The 22,574-nt window shown below is 38.8% G+C and overlaps 1 protein-coding gene across 2 annotated transcripts in view; it reads left to right on the plus strand.

Annotated features, from left to right (window-relative positions):
- LOC103747775 (AFG1-like ATPase) overlaps nt 1–22,574 on the plus strand; it is a 167,351-nt gene that overhangs the window by 96,784 nt on the left and 47,993 nt on the right. For both annotated transcript variants that reach the window (XM_008850318.1, XM_008850319.2), the window contains exons 4-6: nt 1,958–2,059; nt 3,133–3,263; nt 10,667–10,766. In XM_008850318.1, coding sequence (XP_008848540.1) covers nt 1,958–2,059; nt 3,133–3,263; nt 10,667–10,766 — 333 coding nt within the window. The remainder of the gene's footprint in view (nt 1–1,957; nt 2,060–3,132; nt 3,264–10,666; nt 10,767–22,574) is intronic.

Raw genomic sequence — 22,574 nt, forward strand, 5'->3', positions numbered from 1 at the left:
CCCCAAGACTAGGAATGGCACTGGGCCCAAACTAGGAGTAGAGAACAGTGGGGGAGATGGAAGGGTGAATGTGGCTTGGGGAGTCAAAGCGCGGAGGGCTGCACTATATATAGACTTACCCCAAGAGGTCTGAGGATGGGAGTCCCTTGGTCTTTTTTGTTGTTGTTTATTTTGTTTTTTGGAGACAGTTTCTTACCAAGTATCCCTTGCTGGCCTTGAACTTGCCATGTGGACCAGGCTGGCCTCAAAGTCATAGAGATCCACTTGTTTCTGCCTCCTGAATTCATACTTGTTTGTTTTGTTTTTTTGTTTGTTTTGTTTTGTTTTTGGTCTTTTTGTGTCAGTGTCCCCAGGCTGGCCTTGACCTCACTATGTAGCCTATGCTGATGTTGAATTCATTGAGATCCTTCTACCTCAACCGTCTAAGTGCTGGAATTCCAAATTTTTGCCACTATGCCTGGTCAGAATCTTTGATGTGGGAAATATGGCTCCTTTGGGCTTTCAGGTTCCACTCCTTACAAGAAGAAACATGATCCTCTTTCTCAGGATCCGTATTAATCATCCTGGAGAAGGCTGAATTAATTGGGTCACATGCACACACTTGGCCAACCGCACATATCCACCCTGTGATTGATAACTTCACAAAAATCATACCAAGTAGAGAAGGGGCAGTTTTCAGAAGACAGCAATGTAGGATAGACAGAGGGGACAAAACAAAGTAAAAACAAACTGTTCATTGTAGTTTTTAAGAGCTCATATATTTTGAAGGTGTGTACAAGACTAAACTTAAAAGTTCCAAAAGGACTTCTCTCAGCTTTGATAACTGACCTATCCTAAGCACGGGTGATAATGCAGAGCCATTTGGACAGCTCCTCTTCCCTCATCCCCCCTTTCCTTCCTTCTTTTCTTTCTTTCTTTCTTTCTTTCTTTCTTTCTTTCTTTCTTTCTTTCTTTCTTTCTTTCTTTCTTTCTTTTAAGATAAGTTCTTACTGTGTAGCTCTGGCTAGCCTGAAATTCTCTATGTAGACCAGGCTGGCCTTGAATTCATAGAGATTAATCTGCATTGGCTTCCTGAGTGCTGGGATTAAAGGAGGCATGTACCACCACACTTTTTTTTCAATTTTCCCAAACTTTTTTTATGTATAATAATGACAACTGCTAGCTGGGTGTGGTGGCACATGCCTTTAATCCCAGCACTTGGGAGGCAGAGGCAGGTGGATCTCTGTGAGTTTGATAATAATAATACTACTAATAATAGTAATAATGACAATTACTTTATTCTAGTGTCTTTCAGAAGAGAGGGCTGAAGAATAACCTGTCCATCTTGTCATTTATGAGTATATTCTCTATAACGTTGACTATCTTTCCTAAAAACAGGATTATAACAGCAAAGGGTAATATTATTCTTTTTTAAGAATATCTTTTATTGTGGTGGGAGAGATGGCTCAGAAATTAAGAGTATTGGCTGCTTTTGCAGAGGACCTGGATTTGGTTCCCAACATCCACATGGTAGCTAAAAACTGTCTGTGGCTCCAATTCCAGGGGATCTAATGCCCTTTTCTGACCTCTGCAGGCATTGCACGACATGAGTGCACTTACATACATGAAGGCAATACACTTAAACACATAAAATAAAAATAATAAATAAAATTAAAAAATATATCTTTTATTTAATTTTTTGAGACACTGTTTCCCTGCAGCCCAGTTGCCCTGTAACTTGCTATGTAGACCAGGCTGGCACATGGGTCACCATGCCTGGCTCCCAGTATCAGTCTTTTAAAGGCAGTTCAACATGCAAAGCAAACACTTCCACCTTGTAGCAAAGTAACCATCTTCAATTCAGCTTCCCAGTACAAGAATGTGGTCTCATTATCTCAAAGCTAATGAAGAATTATTAGTGTAATCAGTACATATTGTCTAATGATATTTAAAAATTATTTTTATTTTTATTTTTAAGGTACGGGGAAAACAATGGTGATGGACATGTTTTATGCTTATGTGGAAATGAAGAGGAAAAAACGGGTCCATTTTCATGGTTTCATGTTAGACGTGCACAAAAGTGAGTTAACGATCTGAAAGCGGTGATTTTTTTCTCAGTGGGCAAACTCTACAAAATAGTTTTCAAAGTGAATGAACATACAAGCTTTTAAAAGATTAGACTTTTGCTTGAAGTAAGATTTTATTCGGTTTCATTTGTTTTATGGTATGTTAAAATAGAAATGTATCTAGTGTTAGTTCTTAAAACCAACTCAGTACTCCCCAGCAGAGAACGGAGGTTACAGTATGAAGGGCAATGGTTTCTATTTCTTCTAAAGGTTGATGAAAAATGTTAAAATTGCACCTGTTTCAGAAGTTTCCTTGATTAGGCTCTTAACTCTGAGTTACCTAGCTTGTGTTTGCATGTAGGTTTTATTGTTCTGTCTGGAGGATCTTCCTTCCCTCACTCCCTCCTTTCCTTCCTTCTTTATTTTTTGAGACAGAGTGTCATGTAATTCCTGATCCTCCTGAATTCCCTCCCAATGATGGAATTTCAAGTGTGCATCATCATACTTAGCTCTTAGTGCTCTTAGATTATTTCATTTTTTGTGTGATTTGCCTGTCAGATATACTATGACCTCCTTGGAGTAGGAACATTGTTTTTTTGCCCTGATACTTTCAGTGTTTAGTGCGAAAATATAATGAATGCAGCTGGAGTGGTTCGAGTGCTCCAGGTTGGAGAACACGGGCTTTCTGATCAGATAATCCAGATATAATATACACTTCTTGGGCAAGATTCCAGCTGCTGCTCTCACCATTCAAACCCTCAGGACTAATTTCAATTTGCTGATGCACCTAGCTACCTATCACTTTGCTGTCCCTGAGGTGATTCAGCAGTGGAGATGGAATGACCTTGAACTTCCTTTTTTTACAATTTTAAGACTGTCGTGTATTTGAATAACTTATTTTGAAGTCGAGAAAATGTGACCACTTTTAATAATTAAATTGTAATTATTTAACTGCATTGCATGTGGAATTTAAACTTAATTTTTATCTCCAAGCTACAGTTTCATTTAAACATTAAAAATATGTTGTAGTTTCTCAAAATGTGCTAATAATGTAATATTTGGTCTGCATTTATTTTATCCATTTAAGGAATACATTGCCTTAAACAGAGTTTGCCAAAAAGGAAGGCAGGATTCATGGCTAAGTCATATGACCCAATATCTCCCATAGCTGAAGAAATCAGCCAAGAAGCATGTCTCCTATGTTTCGATGAATTTCAGGTAATGTGAAGATTTTTCTTTTTTCTTTTAGATTTATTTTTATCATTTTAAATTATGTATTTGTGTGGGGGTATAAGGATGTGAATGCAAGTGTCTGTGGAGGCCAGATGCATCTGATCCTCTGGAGCTAGAGTTACTAGTTGTTGTGAGTCACCTGAAGGAGATGATAGGACCTGAACTCGAGTTCTCTGCAAGAGCAGAAAGTGCTCTTAACTGCTGAGCTATCTATCTAACCCAAAGTGAGGATTTTTCATACATGGAGAATGGCATATTGAACTAAGTGTGAAGATTTAAATTTTTCTCCTAGTGTTTTCATTATTTCATAACTTAACTTTACATCTTCTATGTTACTAGTTCAATTTTCCTGTCTTGTTTGGGGGTTGACAAACCATGGCCTCCACAGAACAAATCTGGTCCTCTCTGTCTGGCCCTGAGAAAAGAAAGGTTAATTTTTTTTTTTTAAGATTTATTTTAGAGCTGGAGAGATGGCTCAGTGATTAAGAGCATTGACTGCTCTTGCAGAGGACCTGGGTTTGATTCCTAGCACCCACATGGTGGCTAACAACTATCTGAAACTCCAGTTCCAGGGAAATCCAACACCCTCTTCTGACCTCTGCAGAAATTGCATGACCTGAGTACGCTTACATACATGCAGGCAATACACTCATACACATGAAATAAATAAAATATTTTTTAAAAAATAAATAAAAAATAAAGATTTATTTTATTAGAGGCAGCTGGATCTCTGTGAGTTTGAGGCCATCCTGGTCTACATAGTGAGTTCCAGGCCAGCTGGGGCTACAGGGGGACCCTGTCTCAAAAAGACCAAAAAAGTATTTTTTACTTTATTATTTACTTATATGTAAATGTATTTGTCTGTGTACATGCATGTGCATGTACATGTGGGTGCCTATGGAGGCCAGAAAAGGCCATTAGATCCACTAGAGCTGAAGATAGTTGTGAACATGGATACTGGGAGCTGAACTATAGTCCTCTGCAAGAGCTCTTAACCACTGAGCTATCTCTTCGGCCCTGGTTTTTATGTTTATTTTTTATGTATATGAGTGTTTGCCTGCATGTTTATAAGTGCACATGTGTGTGCCTAGTGCCTTTGGAGGTCAGAAGAGGGTGTCATAGCCCTTGGAGCTAGAGTTACAGATGGTTGTAAGCCACCATGTGGTGCTGAGAACTGAACTTGGGTCCTCTGCAAGAGAAGTATGTATTCTTTTTCTTTCGAGACAAGGTATCACTTGTAGCCCTGACTGGCCTGGATCTCACTTTGTAGACCAGCTTGGCCTTTAACTCGCAGAGGTCTGTCTGCCTCTGCCTCTTGTGTGCTGGGATTAAAGGCATGTGCAGCCATGTATGTGTGCTTAACTGCTGAACCATCTTGCCAACCCCAATATTTGAGTATTTTATTTCATTTATTTATTTTGAGATAGGGTTTCCCTGTAGTCCCAATTGGCCTGGAACTCGCTATGTAGACCAGGTTGGCCTCGAACTCACAGAGATCAACCTGCCTCTGCCTCCCAAATGCTGGGATTCAAGGTGTGTGCCACCATGCCCAGCAACATATTTGAGTATTTTAAAGCAAATGATGGGCACATCTCATTTAAGCTTGTCAACTACCATGTCCCTGTTCCTGTCATCTCCCAACGTTCTGAGGGGCAGGGTTCCTACTGCAACTTGGGTGCCGGCATCACAGATTCATGTACCAGCCACTTACAGCTCCTTGCAGGGCATCTGGCCCTGCTATGTATTACTTGGCCTCCCAGCCTTTTTTGGAAACCTTGGGGCAAGCCTGGATAACTCCGTAATTCTTACATTCTGCCTGCCCACAAACCCAGCACCCCTTAGGCAGTGTCTGCTGCCACCTCAATATGTAGCCTGTCACCCCCTCTCCCCAACTGTTTTACTTAGGTTGCAGTAGTTTCTGAGTGCCTGTGCTGCTGAACTGGGGAAAAGTCATTGCATAGGGGTCCTTGCTGGACCAGTGTACCTCTGTGTCTCTTTCTCGTCAGGCACCTCTTTTTTCAGGCACTTAATTTTTGAATGAAGGTCTTCCAAGTGAATTTTTATTTCTTGTTAAAGATTTTATTTTATTTTAAATTATGTTTATATGTGTTTTTCTGTATGTTAGTATGCACATGTGAGTGCAAGGGCCAGAAGAGGGCATAAGATCCCCTGAAACTGGAGTTACAGGTGTTTATAAGCCACTTGGTGTGGGTGCTGGGAATTGAACTCAGGTCTTCTATAAGAGCAGTACGTGTTTTTAACTGCTGCACCATCTTCCAAGCCCCTGAATCTTCATTTTTCATAACCTGGAGCATTCAGTAGGTAGAGTCTTGCCTCAAGGCACCTTTCCCAGTGTAAGGTGCAAGGTTTCTCTTTAATGATGCTGTATTTTTAACAATTACAGCAGTTTTATACATACCTGTACAAACCTTCACATGTGTTCATGTTCCTTTCTTTGCCAAACTGCATGTTTTTTTTACATATTTCTGCTGTTTTGTTTTTTTTTTTTGCTCTGAAATCTCACATACATCCAACTAAACACAACAAATAATAACCATGCCACATTTGAATGCTGTGCTGTTTTGACATTTCCTTCACCAAATAAATTAGTCCATTGTTTTAAAATGCAACTTCCCTTCAAATTTCAGGACATTGGCAGATCATAGCCAGATTCTTTCCCATATTATAACACAAATGGCCTCTATCCTATTTCCTGACAGAGCCCTTTTTTGTCTGGAACCTCATGAGCACAGTCTTTACTATCTATATTTCTTTTGGCATCCTGGTCGAATAAACCCCAACCAGAATGGCTCATTAAACTTTGCTTACAGCATTCCCCCATCATGTCCTTCTCTTGTATTTAATAGCACCTCTCATGCAAAATCAACATGTATAGAACATAAAGTATGTTACAACTTCACCCCACATTTTTGCCTGTCTTCTATGAACTGTTTGAGGTGTTGTTTATTTCCTGGGATGTTGCATTATAATCTATTATTCATATTCTTCATCTTTTTGTTTGTTTGGTTCTGGGAATTGAACCCAGAGCCTTTTGCATGCTGGGCAAGTCCTCTACCTCAGATCTATATCCCAGTCCCTGCTATATATATTCTATAATGTTAGTTACCATTTGCTGAATCCTTTCTATGTGCCTTTGTTCTCTTTTTTTTAGATTTATTTTTAATTATATGTATGTGTGTGTGTGTGTCTGTGTGTGGGTATGTGCACATGAGTATGGATGCCTATAGAAACCTGAAGAAAGCACAGATTTCTTGGGCCATTGTTGCAGGTGGTTATGAGCTGCCTGATATGGATTCTGGGAACCAAGGTCAGGTCTTCTGAAAAAGCAGGAAGCATTTTTAACCACTGAACCATCTCCCCAGCTGCAAAGCCTATGTTCTTTTTTTTTTTTTTTTCTTTTTGAGACAGGGTCTCCCTGTAGCCCTAGCTGGCCTGGAACTTACTATGTAGACCAGGCTGGCTTTGAACTCATAGAGATCTACCTGCCTCTGCTGGGATTAAAGGCTTACACCACCACCCCCGGGCCAAATCCAGCATCCTTTTAGTAGTAAGAGCTATGTTATATGTTTTCCTTAGCATACAAAGTCTTGTATTACATATTTAAATATATAGCTACAGAATGAGGTGGAGTTTAGGTAGGTGTTTTAATGATAGAATCTTAAGCCTAGTACAGTATTTGTTATTTATTAGACAAGAATTTTTGGATCCTTCATTCCTTTTTTTTATTATTACTATATTTTATTTATTTATTTATTTATTTATTTATTTGTCTTTTTTTGAGACAGGGTCTCCCTGTAGCCCCAGCTATCCTGGAACTCACTATGTAGACCAGGCTGGCCTTGAACTCACAGAGATCCACCTGCCTCTGCCTCCCAAGTGCTGGGATTAAAGGCGTGCGCCACAGCGCCTGGCTTATTTTTTATTTTATGTGTATGAGTGTACTGCCTGCGTGTAAGGGTGAACCCGTGTTGTACAATGCTTGCGGAGGTCAGAAGAGGGTTTCAGATCCCCTGGAACTGGAGTTAAAGTTAGTTGTTAGCCATGATGTAGGTTCTGGGAGTAAAACCTGGGTCCTCTAGAAGAATAGCCAGTGCTCTTAACTTCTGAGCCGTCTCTCCAGCCCTGGATACTTCATTCTTGGTGATAGTGTACCTACAATCACCACTTCACTTTGAAAATCAAATCATGTCAGAAGTTTTGATTTTTAGCTAATTAGTATTGGCCTTTAAGATGGTGCTAATTAATATGATGCTTATTTTACTAGGGAGATGAATGGAAATTATTGCTGCTTAAAAACAAGGATATATTCTTTCTTTTTTGTGCTCTTGAATGTAGGGCATTTTTTAAGGTTGTGTTTTGGCTGCACTTAGACCACAGTTGCAGACACTGCGCTCCACTAGCGTGAGCATTTTTACCAAATGCAGCGTTTCTTTTTCCCTTGCGGAATGAGATACACTGTTTTTAGTTTGGTTAAGGTACATGTCTAGATAGGTGCTTGGTTTTTAAATGCCCTTTAGTGGCTGAAATAATAGAATAGCTTAGCCTTAAAATTTCCTTCTGAATCTTTGTTGTGTCCTCTTTGAATATTTATGTTGCTTGCTATGGCACTTATGATTCTGAAGACACCAGACAACTGAGGAGACTGTCTTGTTTTTTTTTTTTTTAATATCTCTTTTTAGGGACATGGAATAGATGTTTACTAATATAGTTTAAAAAAAATTATGATGAGCCGAGTGTCATGTGCAATTCTCCTTTATAAGCTATCAATATCATTTAAAAATACTGTTAACCATTTTTATAAAGCAGGAAACCTATTAAAAACTGCTAATAAAAATAGGTGCGTATTTTTGTGCTAATACTAATTACTAATAATGCATGCTTATGTTTGTCACTCATTACATGGTGCTATACCAATCAGTGGATGACTGAGATTCACGCACTTACACATGTAAATTAACCATTAAGTTTTTTTTTCCTTTTTTTACTTAAGTGAGTCATAATAGAAAGCAGCTCTAGGTCATAAAAAATCTCTTCTCTTTAATGCTAATGAAATGTCCCCACTCTATTAACAGAGTACCCTTATTGGTAATCTGTAGCCTTGTCTTTTGTTCCAGCGGTAATGAAATGCTGGGTGCTGAGCACCCCAGCTCTCCAAGAATGTGGGGCCAGTTGTCCTCCGCTCACTTATACTGTAAAATTACTGTTCCCCAGCAAAGCTGAACAAGTGCAGCGGCAAGATCAAAGAGTGTGCATTGGCGTCGGGCTGCACTAAGTGACTTCTGCTTTATTAATTAGTCATAGCTTCTCCAAGTTAATTTTCTAGGCTAGAACAAAAACATTCCATTATACAAAAACAGCAAAATAGAACTCGACCACAGGCCTCTACTATTTGATTCCTTCAGGCTTTTGGTTTAAGCCTCTGTGCTATGTTATACACTAAACATCCTTTCACTTTTCTAAACCTTAAGGCACAAAAGCTACTTTTAGCTTTTTCAGTAACTTTACTGACATAAAGGACAGCTTTTATTTTCTGAAATTGAGTAATTTTTATTGATTAAAAAAAAACTTGTAAATGTATGGGGAATTTAAAACTGATTTTAAAATCTGAAAGTGCAGTTGCTACTGAAATTTGCAAGTTCGCTCTGTCCCCTCATCATGCCACTTGTGTTTAAGCATTTGAAAAGGGCCTTTGCTATGAGTGTTTTTGTGGAAGAAAAATTTGCCTGTGGTCCTAAGCCCAAACTAAATGATACAGCACCACTTTCCTCCATGAACTTCAAACATCCCAGAATCTTTTAAAATTTAAGACATTTCCAGTCATTTATTTTAGTTAATATGTTTTCAAGCCATAGCTTGAAACACAAAAAAATTCACACCCCTCTTTCATAGTTTTGTTTTGTTCGGATGGAAAGGAAATCTTTCAGTGTTTGAATAAGATACCAGCTGTGAAGAGAAAAGCAATTCAGATCTGTTGTAACTACCTGCATTATAACTGGTTAGTTGGTAACTTGTTTCTTGATCAAACTGAAAGAATTCCACTACTTTCTAGATTCTCTAACAAAGTAAAAATAATGTTATTCCTAGCACTCGGGAGGCAGAGGCAGGCAGATCTCTGTGAGACCAAGGCCAGCATGGTCTACATAGTGAGTTCCAGGCCAGCTGGGGCTATGGGAGACCCTGTCTAAAATAAAATAAAATAAAATAAAAATAAAAAAATGAAATAATGTGCTATATAAGTATATGTAAAGCAGGTATTAAGATTATTTAAAATGTGCTATTAAAGAAAGATCAAAACATTTTTATTGTGAGAGTATCTAAAACTCATGCTATATATGTAGGTATCTAAAACTCATGTTAGATGCTCAGCGGAAGCTGCCTGATTGTAGGTCTCAGCCTACATTTAGGTTTTGGAGTTTTCCCTTAATTGCTGCATTTCTTTGTGAATTGGAAAAGCTTTAAAAAAAAAGTTATCATTCAGCTCACTTTTTAATTATGACTTTCAAAACTAAATAATTTTAGAAGAGATCAATAGTTGTAGTTATCAGTAGCCTTCGTTTTATCCATACTATGCATTGTTTTATCTTTATTATGCAATTTTAGTTTTGCCAGAAGTTTGGTTTTTTTTTTTTTTTTAAAGCACTATATTATCCATTCTTTTAAGACATTTTTTTGAAGGAGTATTTGTGTTTGGAAGGTTAGCAGAGGCTGGCTGTGCTGGAATTGACTGCAGTGCCTTTTGATTATTCATGGACAGTAATAGAAGGCACTTAAAAAGAACAATGAAATTGCTTATTTTTGTGATGGGCCATCTGTTGAATTGTTTTGTGCAACAATTGCACAATAGTATCTATGTCATATCATTCTATTTTCAACAGCAGCTGATTATGTCTCACTGGCTACTTGTCCTTATTTCTAAAGTCCCATGATCATTAAAAGTCACCTTTCTGGGGACCTTTGCCAGAAAGGTATTAAGAATTTCAAGCAGCCTGTATATTTTAATATTGTTATTCTTACTCTTTTTTCCTCTTTCCTTTTTTTTTTGTGTGTTTATGTGTGGTCACAGGAGGAGTGGGTGACCACAGGAGGAGGGAGTTGATCATATTCTAATTAATTGGACTTCCTAAATACTTAGGACAATTTCCTAGGCTTTCCACCCATACTTCTATGAAAGATGTTAGCAGCAAAAGCGGAGTCAAGTTTAAAAACTGTTCATACTTGTAATTATCCACTCTTTTTCTTCATGACGATAATTAGAATTTTTCTCTTGGAATTCGCCTCCATCTTAATAATAATAAAAAGAGAGCCATTAGCAAATTTGTTAGAGCAGAAGTGAAATTAAAATAAAACAAATGCGTTGTTGTCCACAGGTCACCGACATCGCTGATGCCATGATTCTGAAACAGCTTTTTGAAAATCTGTTCAAAAACGGGGTCGTCGTTGTGGCAACATCTAACAGACCACCGGAAGGTAAAAACAAACATTGGGCTGTCCTCATCCAATTAGGTGCAAACTAACGAGCTTTCAAAAATCCATATTTTTGTAGTAATTGTATCGTGTCTGTAAATCAGATGACTTTGCCTGCCCTCCATTTTATAACTGGCTTAATATGAAAAATCAGTGTAAATGGCGTTTGAAAAACATTTCTGTTCTAGGAAGCTGGATCTAGTTGATCTCAGTGCCGGATACCCTTTTTCCCCCTGGACATGAGACTTGTACATATCCAAAAAATATGTCTTTCTAACTGCTTTTTTTTTTTGTTGTTGTTCTTAGCCACTCTAACTGCTTTTTGTGGGCTATAAAAGAAAGCTCAATGAAATGAAAGAGAAAACTTCTAATTAAATTTTAGAAAAAGACAATACTTGCTTGCATGAGTAGTTTTTTAATACTTCACTTAATTTATCATTTTTGAGAAGGTACTTGTGACTTATTAGGAAAGCCTTTAAGAATTAAAATGCAAGCAATATTTAGATAAAAGTAATGGGTTTAAAATCTTCTATTTTTCAGCTCATCATGTGGTCAGTTAAAGGAACCCAAAGTAATATTTTATGAGGAACTAGATGTATGGTTAGGTCCTTACTGTCAAGTTGTTGCTTAAAAGTTACTTTTCCAGAGAGGCCTAGGCCTGCCACCCTGCTTGAGTCTACAACCTCATCCTCTTCTGATGTTACTTTTCTTACCTTTTTTCTATGTATTTTTTAATCTTGTACTTATGAACCCCCTCCCCCATAACAGACTTGTTTATTTTATTTTTGGTTTATTTTCTGCCCCCATTCAGAATGCCTAGTTTTCTGTGACAGTAGAAGTTCTTATCTCATTAAGTGGATGTAGTCTAAGTACTTCAGAGGACCTAGTATGCAGCTGGATCTAAGAAGTAGACTAGAATGAATGTGAAACACATGCACGTTCTCCAGGGACCTGGCTGTGGAATAGACTGTGGGGATGAACTGTCAAGCGACCACTGAGAAGACTATTACAGCAGTCCTTAGGGAGGTGATGGAGCAGTGAAGCAGTAAGAAATGATCACATACTGGTTCTATTCTGGATGCAGAGTTAGACAAATTTACTGATGAACCAGGGTGTTAGAGAATGGAAAGACAAACCAAGAATGACTCAAGGTCTGGGCTAAGTGATTAGAAGGAGGTGCTGTAAGATCTTTCTCAGGCTCATTAATGTGGTTGATTGGTTTCTGTCAATGTTATATAAGAGTATTTTATTCATTTGTTATTATTATTATGCTTATTATTTGTGTGTGTGCATGTATGCATGTACATGGATGGCACAAGACTACTTTCAGGAGTTGGTTTCCTCCTTCTGCTATAGTGTCTGGGGATTGAACTCAGATTGTCAGGTTTGTAAGTTCAGAGACATCTCACTGGCCCTGGAGTTTTCTTTTGTTTTTGAAACCAGGTCTTATTACATAGCTGACCCAGAACGTGTTTCAGCTTCCCAATGTATAGCATTCCTGTGATGTACTAGAGTTCAATCTTCCAAACCAAAGCAGTGAGATTTTAAATTGTTGGATCATGGTCTGGGAGATGGCTCAATTGGTAAAGTACTTGCCATATAAACCTGACAACTTGAGCTCAGACCCCCAGAATCCATGTAAAAAGCCTGTAATTCTAGCTCAGGGAAGGTGAGAGATAAGAGAACCCTTGGGACTTGCTGGTGAACTGTAGATTCAGTGAGAGAACCCTGCCTCAAAATATTGGGTGGAGGGATGGAGAGATGGCTCTTAGCTGGATATAGTGGCACATGCCTATAGTCACAACACTTGGGAGGCAGAGGCAGGTGGATCTCTGTGAGTTCAAGGCCAGCCTGGTCTACATAGTGAGCTCCAGGCCAGCGGGGGCTATAGGGAAATGCTGTTTCAAAAAGACCAAAAAAAAAAAAAAAAAAAAAAAAAAAAAAAGGAAGAATATGTATTGCTCTTGCAGAGGACCTGAGTTCAATTCCCAGTACCCACATCAGGCAGCTCACAACTGACTGTAACTACAGCTCCAGGGCATCCAACACTTCTGGTCTCTGCAGGCACTCACACAGGTGCACATACCTACACACAGACATACACATAATTAAAATTTAAAATCTTTATTTTTTATGTATATGAATGTTTTGGCCTGCATGTGTATAAGTACACCTGTGTGTATAATGCCCACAGAGGTCAGAAGAGGGCATCATTATACACCTGTGTGTATAATGCCCACAGAGGTCAGAAGAGGGCATCAGATCCTCTAGAACTAGAGTTACAGACAGTTGTTAGCTACCATGTGGATGCTGGGAACTGAACCCTGGTCCTCTGCAAGAACAACCTGTGCTCTTAACCTCTGAGCCATCTTTCTAGCCCCCAAAATAAAATAATTTTTTTAAAAAATGAAAAAAAATAGGATGGAGCTGGACATGGTGACATATACCTTTTATTCCAGTCCTCTAGAGGCAGAGGTAGGAGGATCTTTGTGAGTTTGAGGCTAGCCTGGTCTACATAGTCAACGTAGCCAGTTCTAGGTCATACAGGGCTACAGAGTTAAGACTCTGTAATCTCAGCACTGGGGAGGCAAAGACAAGAAAACCGCCCATTCAAGACTAGCCTGGCATACATAGTGAATTCTAGGCCAGCCAGGGCTACATAATGAGACCCTGTTTCCTCTCCCTCTCCCTGAAAAAAAGAAAAAAGTCCCACTTATTCTCAGATGGTTATAACAACTGGTGGCAGAAAGTTCTTGGCTGAGAGTTGAGGCAAAGCTAAAGAGCCAGAAAGAGAGTGGCCTATTTGTCAAGCTCAGAAGGCTCAGAAGGAGGAGCCATGTGACTGAAAATGGGAAGTACATGGAGAATCTGGAGGTAGGAGCTAGACTGTAAAGCAATAATAATAAGGATTTTGAATTTTATTCTCAGAGGTATGGTAAGCTTACATTAAAAAGCAGAACTGACAAGACCTTAGTTGGAAAGATTGCTTTGGTCAGAGTATAAAGAATAGGTTTCTGGGTACGGTGTAGTAATATGGTGGACCCAGAGAGACACATTAGAAAGCACCTATAGAATACTAGGCAAGAGTAGCCGGGCGTGGTGGTGCACACCTGTAATCCCAGCACTCGGGAGGCAGAGGCAGGTGGATCTCGGAGTTCGAGGCCACCCTGGTCTACATAGTGAGTTCCAGCTGGGGCTACAGGGAGACCCTGTCTCAAAAAGACAAAAAAAATTTACTAGGCAAGAAATGGTTATATTCGGTACCAGGCAGTGACTTTCCACGGGGTGCTGTTTTGCTCACTCTTTAGCAGTGTTGGATTCATTTTTGATTATTCTACCCAAGTGGAGGGTGATGCCACTGACATCTGGTAAGGTTGAGGTCAGGAATGTTGCAAAACATTGTTAATGCAAAGAGCCACTTCCTGCACAAAGAACTATGTGCACAAAAATGTAAATAGTATCTAGAATAAGAAACCTGGTATAGGGTGATGGCAGGGAGAAAGACAATGAGGAAAAAAAACCTACAATTTAAAATTTTATATATATAATTCTCATAGTTTATATTCTGTAATGAAGTTTTTCTAGTGTCATGATAATTCCAGTAGGAAAAAATAGATTTAATTGGATAGTGACTCAGATAGCAGGCTAACAGGTCAGTAGATCAAGTTAGTTAAAATTTCAAAATTAAATTAATAATTAAACCTGAGAAATCCATGCAATAAAAACAGAAATATAGTGTTATAGGAAAATAGACTATATAAGTCACAATGATTGCAGTTCATTGTCAGTACAGTATGAGGTGCTGAAAAGATAGGGGCTCTCAAGACTGAAGCTGGAACTGTGAGGGCGCAGAAGGGCAGAGTTCTGCTTTGTTGTTTTTATTTTTATTTATTATTTTTATTTTATGTGTATAAGTGTAATGCCTGCATGTAGGTAGGTGCACCCATGTTGTGTGATGCCTGTGGAGGTTAAAAGAGAGTGTAGGATCCTCTGGACCTGGAGTTACAGATGGTTGTTAGCTGTCATGGGGTGCTGGAATCGAACTTGAGTCCTCTGCAAGAGCAGTCAATGCTCTTAACTACTGAGCCATCTCTCCAGCCCCAGGGTTTGTTGTTTTTTAACACTAAAAAATTGTTTCCATGTGTGTGTGCAGGTGCACATGGACCATGGTACACATGTGGAAGAGAGGACAACTAGTGGGAATTGATCCTTTCCTTCTATCATGTGGGTCTCAGGTGATCAGCTTTTACCTTTACCCACTAAGCCATCTCACTGACCCAAATTTCTTTTCATTTACTATTTATTATAATGAAAATGAATTAGGTAACCTTAGAATATTCTGTCTAGAATAATTAGAATAATCCTGTAAAGAAATGAGACTTTTCCTTGAGAAGAGAGCTCTAAAACTGATGTAGAAGGATGCTAAGCTTGAGGACAGCCTGGACTACATAGAGTTCAAGGTAAACTAAACTACATAGTGAATTGAGGCTGGTCTAAGTAGCACAGTGTATTGCACCAGTGGGCACATCTTGCCTGGCAGGTCAGTATTATAGCATGCAGAGTCCACCACTGGCTAAGTCCATTGATGACCTTTCTCCCCCAGTGGCCTACAGCTGACCTTCCAGCACTGTGAAAGCTAGTCGGTAGGGAGGAGTTTCTAGATTAGTTCCAGCTTGACCCTTCTGTTTCTGGCAACCAAAGTGTGTTGTGTGTTTTCAACAATAGGGTCTTACCATTTAGTTATGGTGGGTAACTAAGAGCATTGGCAATAAACTGTTTTGATTTAGAGATCTCTAGGGCCTTCATGCCCAGTATCTCCTAAGGAAATATCCCATGCCTGGCACTGAGATTTTCATTTAATATTCTATGTCTTCTGGGGGAAATATTGTCAACCCTCCATCCTTTTTAATTTTAATTAATTATTTTTATTTTATGTATATGAGTGTTTTACCTGTGTGTGGAAGTGCACCTGTGTCATGCAATGCCTGTGGAGGCCAGAAGAGGGTGTCAGATCATCTGGAACTGGAGTTACAGATGGTTGTTAGCTGCCATTTGGGTGCTGAGCCATCTCTCCAGCCCCCCCCCCTTTATTTTTGATTAGCATAAAGGTAATAGGTTTGGGGGTTGGAGAGATGTCTCAGTGGGTAAGAATTGCTGCTCTTCTAGAGGATCCAACACGCACGTGTGCGCGCGCGCGCGCACACACACACACACACACACACACACACACACCCTTGTTGAATGTTGGGTAATTTTTTATTTCTTGTTCTTGTTGATGTTGTTATTCTTCCTCTTCTTCCTCCCCCTCCTGGTCACCTTTCTCTCCCCTTCCTCTCACCCAGCTTCCTCTTTGTTCTTTTAAGATGGATTCACTATGCAGCTCAAGCTGGCCACAAACTCATATTCTTTTTGCCTCTGCCTCCCAAGTGTTGGATTTAAAGGCCTGTACCATCTTGCCCAGTTCAAGCATTTGTATATTCCTATAGATTTTCTTGAACTTGGTTCTCTTTCTTAGAAAAAGTTTGATTCTTTTGGGCATATCTTTTCAGCTTTGTATGGAAGAACCAGAGCAGCATTTTTTCACTACTGAGGTAAATCATTGTCAGTATTCCATCTAAGATACAACGAATTATGAGGTCTCCAACCTGATTGGTGGGCACACCTTAATTCTTTCTTGATGGCTATTCCCCTGGCCTCAGGTGATGACCTCACACCCATGTGCTGTTCAACACTCATCCCAATGGGAACCTGTAGCTGATCAAGCAGGGCTGTCTCCATGGGCAGCTTTCTTTCTCTGCTCATCTTCCTGAAGTGCTTTTCCATCCCCTCTGCTTAGCAATACCTTCCTCATTTTTCACTGCAGTCCACTCCCATTGATCCCTCTGCAAAACTGCCTTTGAACCAAATCAAATGTTAAACTTCCTGATCTGTGCATTATATTTTTTGTGTCCCCTTTCAGCTTGTATTATAGTTACTGTCTCTCAGGTCTGTCCACAGGTCATAGCATGGTTCTAAAACTCTGAATATCAGTTTATCTATAAAATTGACATAAAATTATGTATTTTTAGGGTTATAATGATTATATGTAGTGCCTAGCAAATGTGTGATTTCAAGTAAAAACTCTTTTATATTTTTATCTTCAGCACTCATTTCAGCGCGTATACACAATAGGAATTAATGGCTATATGTTGAATTATCAAAGTACAGTGTCTCTGTGTCTTTCTGTCTCTCTATGCCTCTGTTTCTCTCTCTGCCTCTCAAGAGGATGTCACTCTGTAGACCAGGCTGCCATTGAACTCTCCTTCCTCCTGCTTTTGCCTCCTAAGTGTAGGGATTCCAGCAATAATAACTACAGTATACTATTAAAGGAAAATTTAATTAGCTATACTATCTATATATTTAATAAAATATTATTTGAACTTTAGTTTTATTAAAAGAAGCTAAATCCTGTGTTGTGAACTTTGGAAAAGCATTCTAGTTTACCATGTTGACTTGATGTTATACAGAAATCAATAGCCATATTGATTAGTCTGGAAACATTAAGCTTAAGCTTAATTTTTTTCCATTTGTGCAGATAAAATGCACTATGTTAAATATGTGAGATCTTATGTGGGTTTGATTACAGAAAATAATAAAATATTTTCTAAATCATGAAAAAATAAACTTAATTGCTGTTGCTACTTAAATGGTTTAAAGGTACCTTTTGCCCTTTTGGGGGATCTTTTTGAGACAGGGTCTCCCTATAGCCTCCCTATAGCTGGCCTGGAATTCACTATGTAGACCAGGTCTTGAACTGATAGAGATTCTCCTGCCTCTGCCTCATGCCCTTTTCTTTTACTCTGTGATAAAATATCTTAGGAGGATAAATCTTATCGACTCCATAGAGCCATGTAAGTGTTTTTTGTTCATTTATAGGAAAGTTCCTTTGAATTACCTGCCTTAAATATTTTTCTTAATATAAACCAGTTTGTACTTGTGTAAATAAGTGTTACTAATCCTCTTGGTTTGACACTTGAATTTTAAGAAAAGATCTGCCTATCCTCGTGTGTCTCTTGTCATTACTATAAAAATTCTCTTTGCATGTATTTTATCTATTAGAGTTATTCACTGTGTCCTTATTCCATTCTCTAGAAAATGAATGTCCCACAATTCCAGTACTCCATCTTATATGACCAAGTGTTCTTTCAGCTCTGCTCAGAGATCATTAAAAAAAAATCACAGGTTGCTGGGTGTGGTGGCGCACGCCTTTAATCCCAGCACTTGGGAGGCAGAGGCAGGTGGACCTCTGTGAGTTCAAGGCCAGCCGGGTTTACATAGCAAGTTCCAGGTCGGCCCGGGACCCTGTCTCAAAAAAAAAAAAAAAAAAAAAAAAAAAATCACAGGCAAGGACTGCTGAATTTTTGACTATTATTTAGTAAATAATGGCAAATGTTGATATAACATTGCATTATGAAATCTTTATGTCTAAGAAAGATAATTTTAAGCAACTAATATGAAAATAACATTTCAGGAGATGGATCTATTGTATTTGATAATTATCATAATATTTGAATTGCAGAAAAACTCTTTAATTCAATTAATGCAGCCCATTTTCACTTAAGCGTTCTGTACAAACCTAAAGATTTTCAAGCCAAATGATTTCTGATTAGAATCCTGTTTAGAAAATACTCCTTACAGCATAAAGTTTTGCCTTTACAAAGGCAAACTTTAAAAAAATTAATCCTTTGAAAAATTAAATCTTTTAAGTTTAAAGACATTGTTGTTCTCCTTTAATTTTGATGATGAGTGGAAATGTTTTCATCAAGAATACTACAAGGGGACCTGCACAGCTTTCATTGAAATTAACATTCTTTTAAGGTACATGTGTGTTAAGTTTGCATGTCATTGAACAAAAAAGGTGTCCTACAAGTAAACAACAACAATAAAAGGTGAGTCTAAATTGTGCAGCAGCAGCATGGTGTTTGGTTTGATTTTAGAATGGATTTTTAATTGATACACAATAAATGGCACAATTTAAAAATGTTGATAGGCATTTAGATCAGTGAAACCATCCTCACAGTCATACAGCAGCTGTTTCTGTTGCTCCCAGACTTCCCTGTGCCCTTCTGTCATCACTCACTGACAGCCCTGGTCCCCCTTCCCAGCAACCACTGACTTGCTTTTTTGTTATTCTAGATGAATTTGTCTTTTCCATCATTTTATATCATATCAAGGGAACTACAAGGGTTATAGTCTGTTTTGTTGTTTTTGGTTTTGTTTTTTTCATACTGTATAACTGCCTTTGAGATTCATCTGTTTTGTTGTACATGTAGTTTTATTTTGTTGTTGTTATTTGTTTTTTGAAACAGGGTCTCACCGTGTAGCCGGCTGATCAGAACTTGCCATGTAGACCAGGCTGGCCTCCAACTCACAGAAATCCACTTACCTCTGCCTCCTGAGTGCTGGGACTAAAGGTGTATGTCACCACACCTGGCTTAGTTTATCTTCTTTTCATTGCTGAATAGTATTTCATTATGCAGATATGCCATGATTTGTTTTCTATTCACCTAATACTAGGCATTTGGATTTCTTCCAGTTTTGGGCTATTACAGATAAAACTTAAGGATTTGTTTTGTTTTGTGCTATTATTAGTTGCTACAACATGGAATGCATTTTAAAATATTATCTTATTTTTACCTTTTCTTACTTCTTGGCAATCATAGCTGTTAATTCTCATACAGCAATTTTTTTTTTAATTTGTGTGTTTGGGGATCAAACCAAGGGCCTCACAAATGGTAGGAAAATGCTGTACTATTGAGATGTATCCCCAGTCCTCATAGAAGTGTTGTTTTTTTAAAATTTTATTTATTATTTTTATTTTATGTGTATGTGTGTATTGCCTGCATGTAGGTAAGTGTACCCATGTTGTGCAATGCCCGTGGAGGTCAGAAGAGGTTGTCGGATCCTCTGGGACTGGAGTTACAGACAGTTGTTAGCTGCTGTGTGGGTGCTAGGATTTGAACCTGGGTCTTCTGCAAGAACAACCAGTGTTCTTAACCACTGAGCCATCTCCAGCCCCTCACAGAAGTGTTTTCACACACCTTCACCAGCACTTTTTAGTAATTGTTGAAGACTATGAAAATACTTGCTTTTAAACCCACTTTTTGCAGTTTGCGCCTTTTACTCAGTGGAAGTATGGATTATAGTAAAGAAAAGAGCTTGTGTTGAATTTTGACATCTTCACAGTCTAGCCAGCATTATCTTACCATTTATGATATCCCTAAATAAAAAAATTTAGATGTAAATAAGTCAAAGCCCCTGGTTCTTAATTATCAAAGAGCATCTGCAAATCCTTCCTTCACTGTAATGATGCTACGATGAATATTTTCTAAAAAGAACATATGTTTCCTAATGACCCTATTTTATTTCCATAAAAAGATGGCAGTTGAAGTCTATCATAATTATCAACTTTTCTCTAAGTAAGGAAATGGAGAAAATACTATAATACTGTTCTTTAAAAAAAGAAATTGAGACACATTAGAATTTAATTTGTGTTTTTTATACTGAGAAAACACTTTACTATTCCCATTTTAATAATTTTTTAATCCAGTAGCTTTACAGAATGGCTATAATATTTATTTATTGATTTATTGATTAAGATAAGGTCTCATAGCCAGGTGTGGTGGTGCACACCGTTGATCCCAGCAGTTGGTAGGCAGAGGCAGTCTGGTTTACGTAGTGAGTTCCAGGCCAGCTGGGGCTACAGGGAGGCCCTGTCTCAAAAAAGAAAAAACAAACAAAAAAGATAAGGTCTCATGACTAGAGAGATGGCTCAGTGGTTAAGAGCACTGGCTACTCTTGCAGAGGACCCGGGTTCAGTTTCCCAGCACCCACATGGCCCCTAACAACTATCCTTCACGCCAGTTTCAGGGAGTCTGATGACCTCTGAGGGCATTGCACAACACAGGAGCACTTACATACATGCAGGCAGTACATTCATATACATAAAATAAAAATAGTAAATAAAGGGAGCTGGTGAGATGGTTCAGTGGTTAAGAACACTGGTTGTTCTTGCAGAAGACCCAGGTTTGAATCCCAGCACCCACATGGCAGCTAACAACTATCCAAAACTCCAGTCCCAGGGGATCGGACAGCCTCTTCTGACCACCACGGGCATTGCATGACATGGGTGCATTTACCTACATGCAGGCAATACACGCATACACATAAAATAAAAATAATAAATAAAAAAAAGTAAATAAAATATTTTTTGAAAAAACAAGGTCTCACTATGTAGGCCTGGCTGCCTGGAACTGGCTATATATATCAGGCTGACCTTGAATTCATAGAGATCTACCTACCTCTGAGTGCTGGGATTAAAGGTGTGTACCACCATTCCTAACTGAAGAAAAAAAAGTTGTTGTTTTTTTTGTTTTTTGAGACAGGGTCTCCCTGTGGCCCCAGCTGTCCTGGAACTCACTATGTAGACCAGGCTAACCTTGACCTCATAGAGATCACCTGAATCTCCCCTCTGAATACTGGGTCAAAGACATGCACCACCGTGCCAGGCTGTAAAAATAATTTTTTTTTAATTCAAAAAACTAGGCTGGGCATGGTGGCACATGCCTTTAATCCCAGCACTTGGGAGGCAGGGGCAGGTGGATCTCTGTGGGTTTGAAGCCAGCTTGGTTTCCAAAGTGAATTCTAGGCCAGCTGGGTCTATAGGGAGACCCTGTCTCAAAAAGGAAAAAAACCCAACAACCCCCCCTTTATTTGTTGATGTAGATGAGGAGGGGGTCTAAATATGATTAAGATGTATAAAAAGCAAAAAACAATAAAATATATTGAAAATTTTTTTCCAGAAATAACTTGAAGCAGTTTACATAAAAATATACAATGAAGTTTAAGGGGGGGCATTAGCCCTGTTTTTTTTTTTAAATCCTAATGAGTTTATTGGGCTTGCTAACAGAGCATAGGGTGGGGGTTTATTTAACAAGAGTGGGACCCCTCCCCATTTATGGCCATTTACAGCTGAGCTGGAAAGTCCACACTCAAATATAGATCCTGTGACTTCCCAACAGCTGCACAAAATGCTGAGAGAGGTGCCCCATGGCATTTTCCTTAAACCCTCCCACACATGTAGCTAAAATCAACTGATTGAGTGGGAGGGGTAACTGACTCCCCCATCGACCCCTTAACTAGTGTGGGCCTTTTCCTATTTTTACACTTTTTTTTTCTTTTGGTCTTTTTGAGACAGGGTCTCTCTGTACCCCCAGCTGTCCTGGAACTCACTATGTGGACCAGGCTGGTCTTGAACTCACAGAGATCTGTCTGCCTCTGCCTCCCGAGTGCTGGGATTAAAGGTGTACGCCACCATGCCCGGTTATTTTTACACATTTTAAAGGTTTTACTCTTATTTATTTATTTATTTATTTATATGTATGTGTGTATGTCTGTTCGTAAGTACAAGCCTGTGAATGAAGGTGACTACAGTGGTCAGAAGAGGGTGTTGCATCCTTTGAAACTAGAGTTGCCTGATGTGGGTGCTGGGAACCCAACTTGAGTTCTCTGAAAAAGTAGCAAGTGCTCTTAACTACTGAGTTCTTATTTTCTGAGCTGGAGAGTTGGCTCAGTGGTTAAGAGCACTACTCTTGCAGAGAACCTGGGTTCTCAGGACCCATATGGTGGCCAACAACCATCTGTAACTCCAATTCCAGGGGGTCCAAAACTTTCTTCTGACCTCCGAGGGCATTTCACAACACAGGTGCCCTTTCCCAAATGCAGGCAATACACTCATATACATAAAATAAAATAAATAAAATATTTTATATT

The sequence above is a fragment of the Nannospalax galili genome, unplaced genomic scaffold, assembly GCF_000622305.1.
Source record: "Nannospalax galili isolate Female #2095 unplaced genomic scaffold, S.galili_v1.0 scaffold324, whole genome shotgun sequence".
NCBI lineage: Eukaryota > Metazoa > Chordata > Mammalia > Rodentia > Spalacidae > Nannospalax > Nannospalax galili.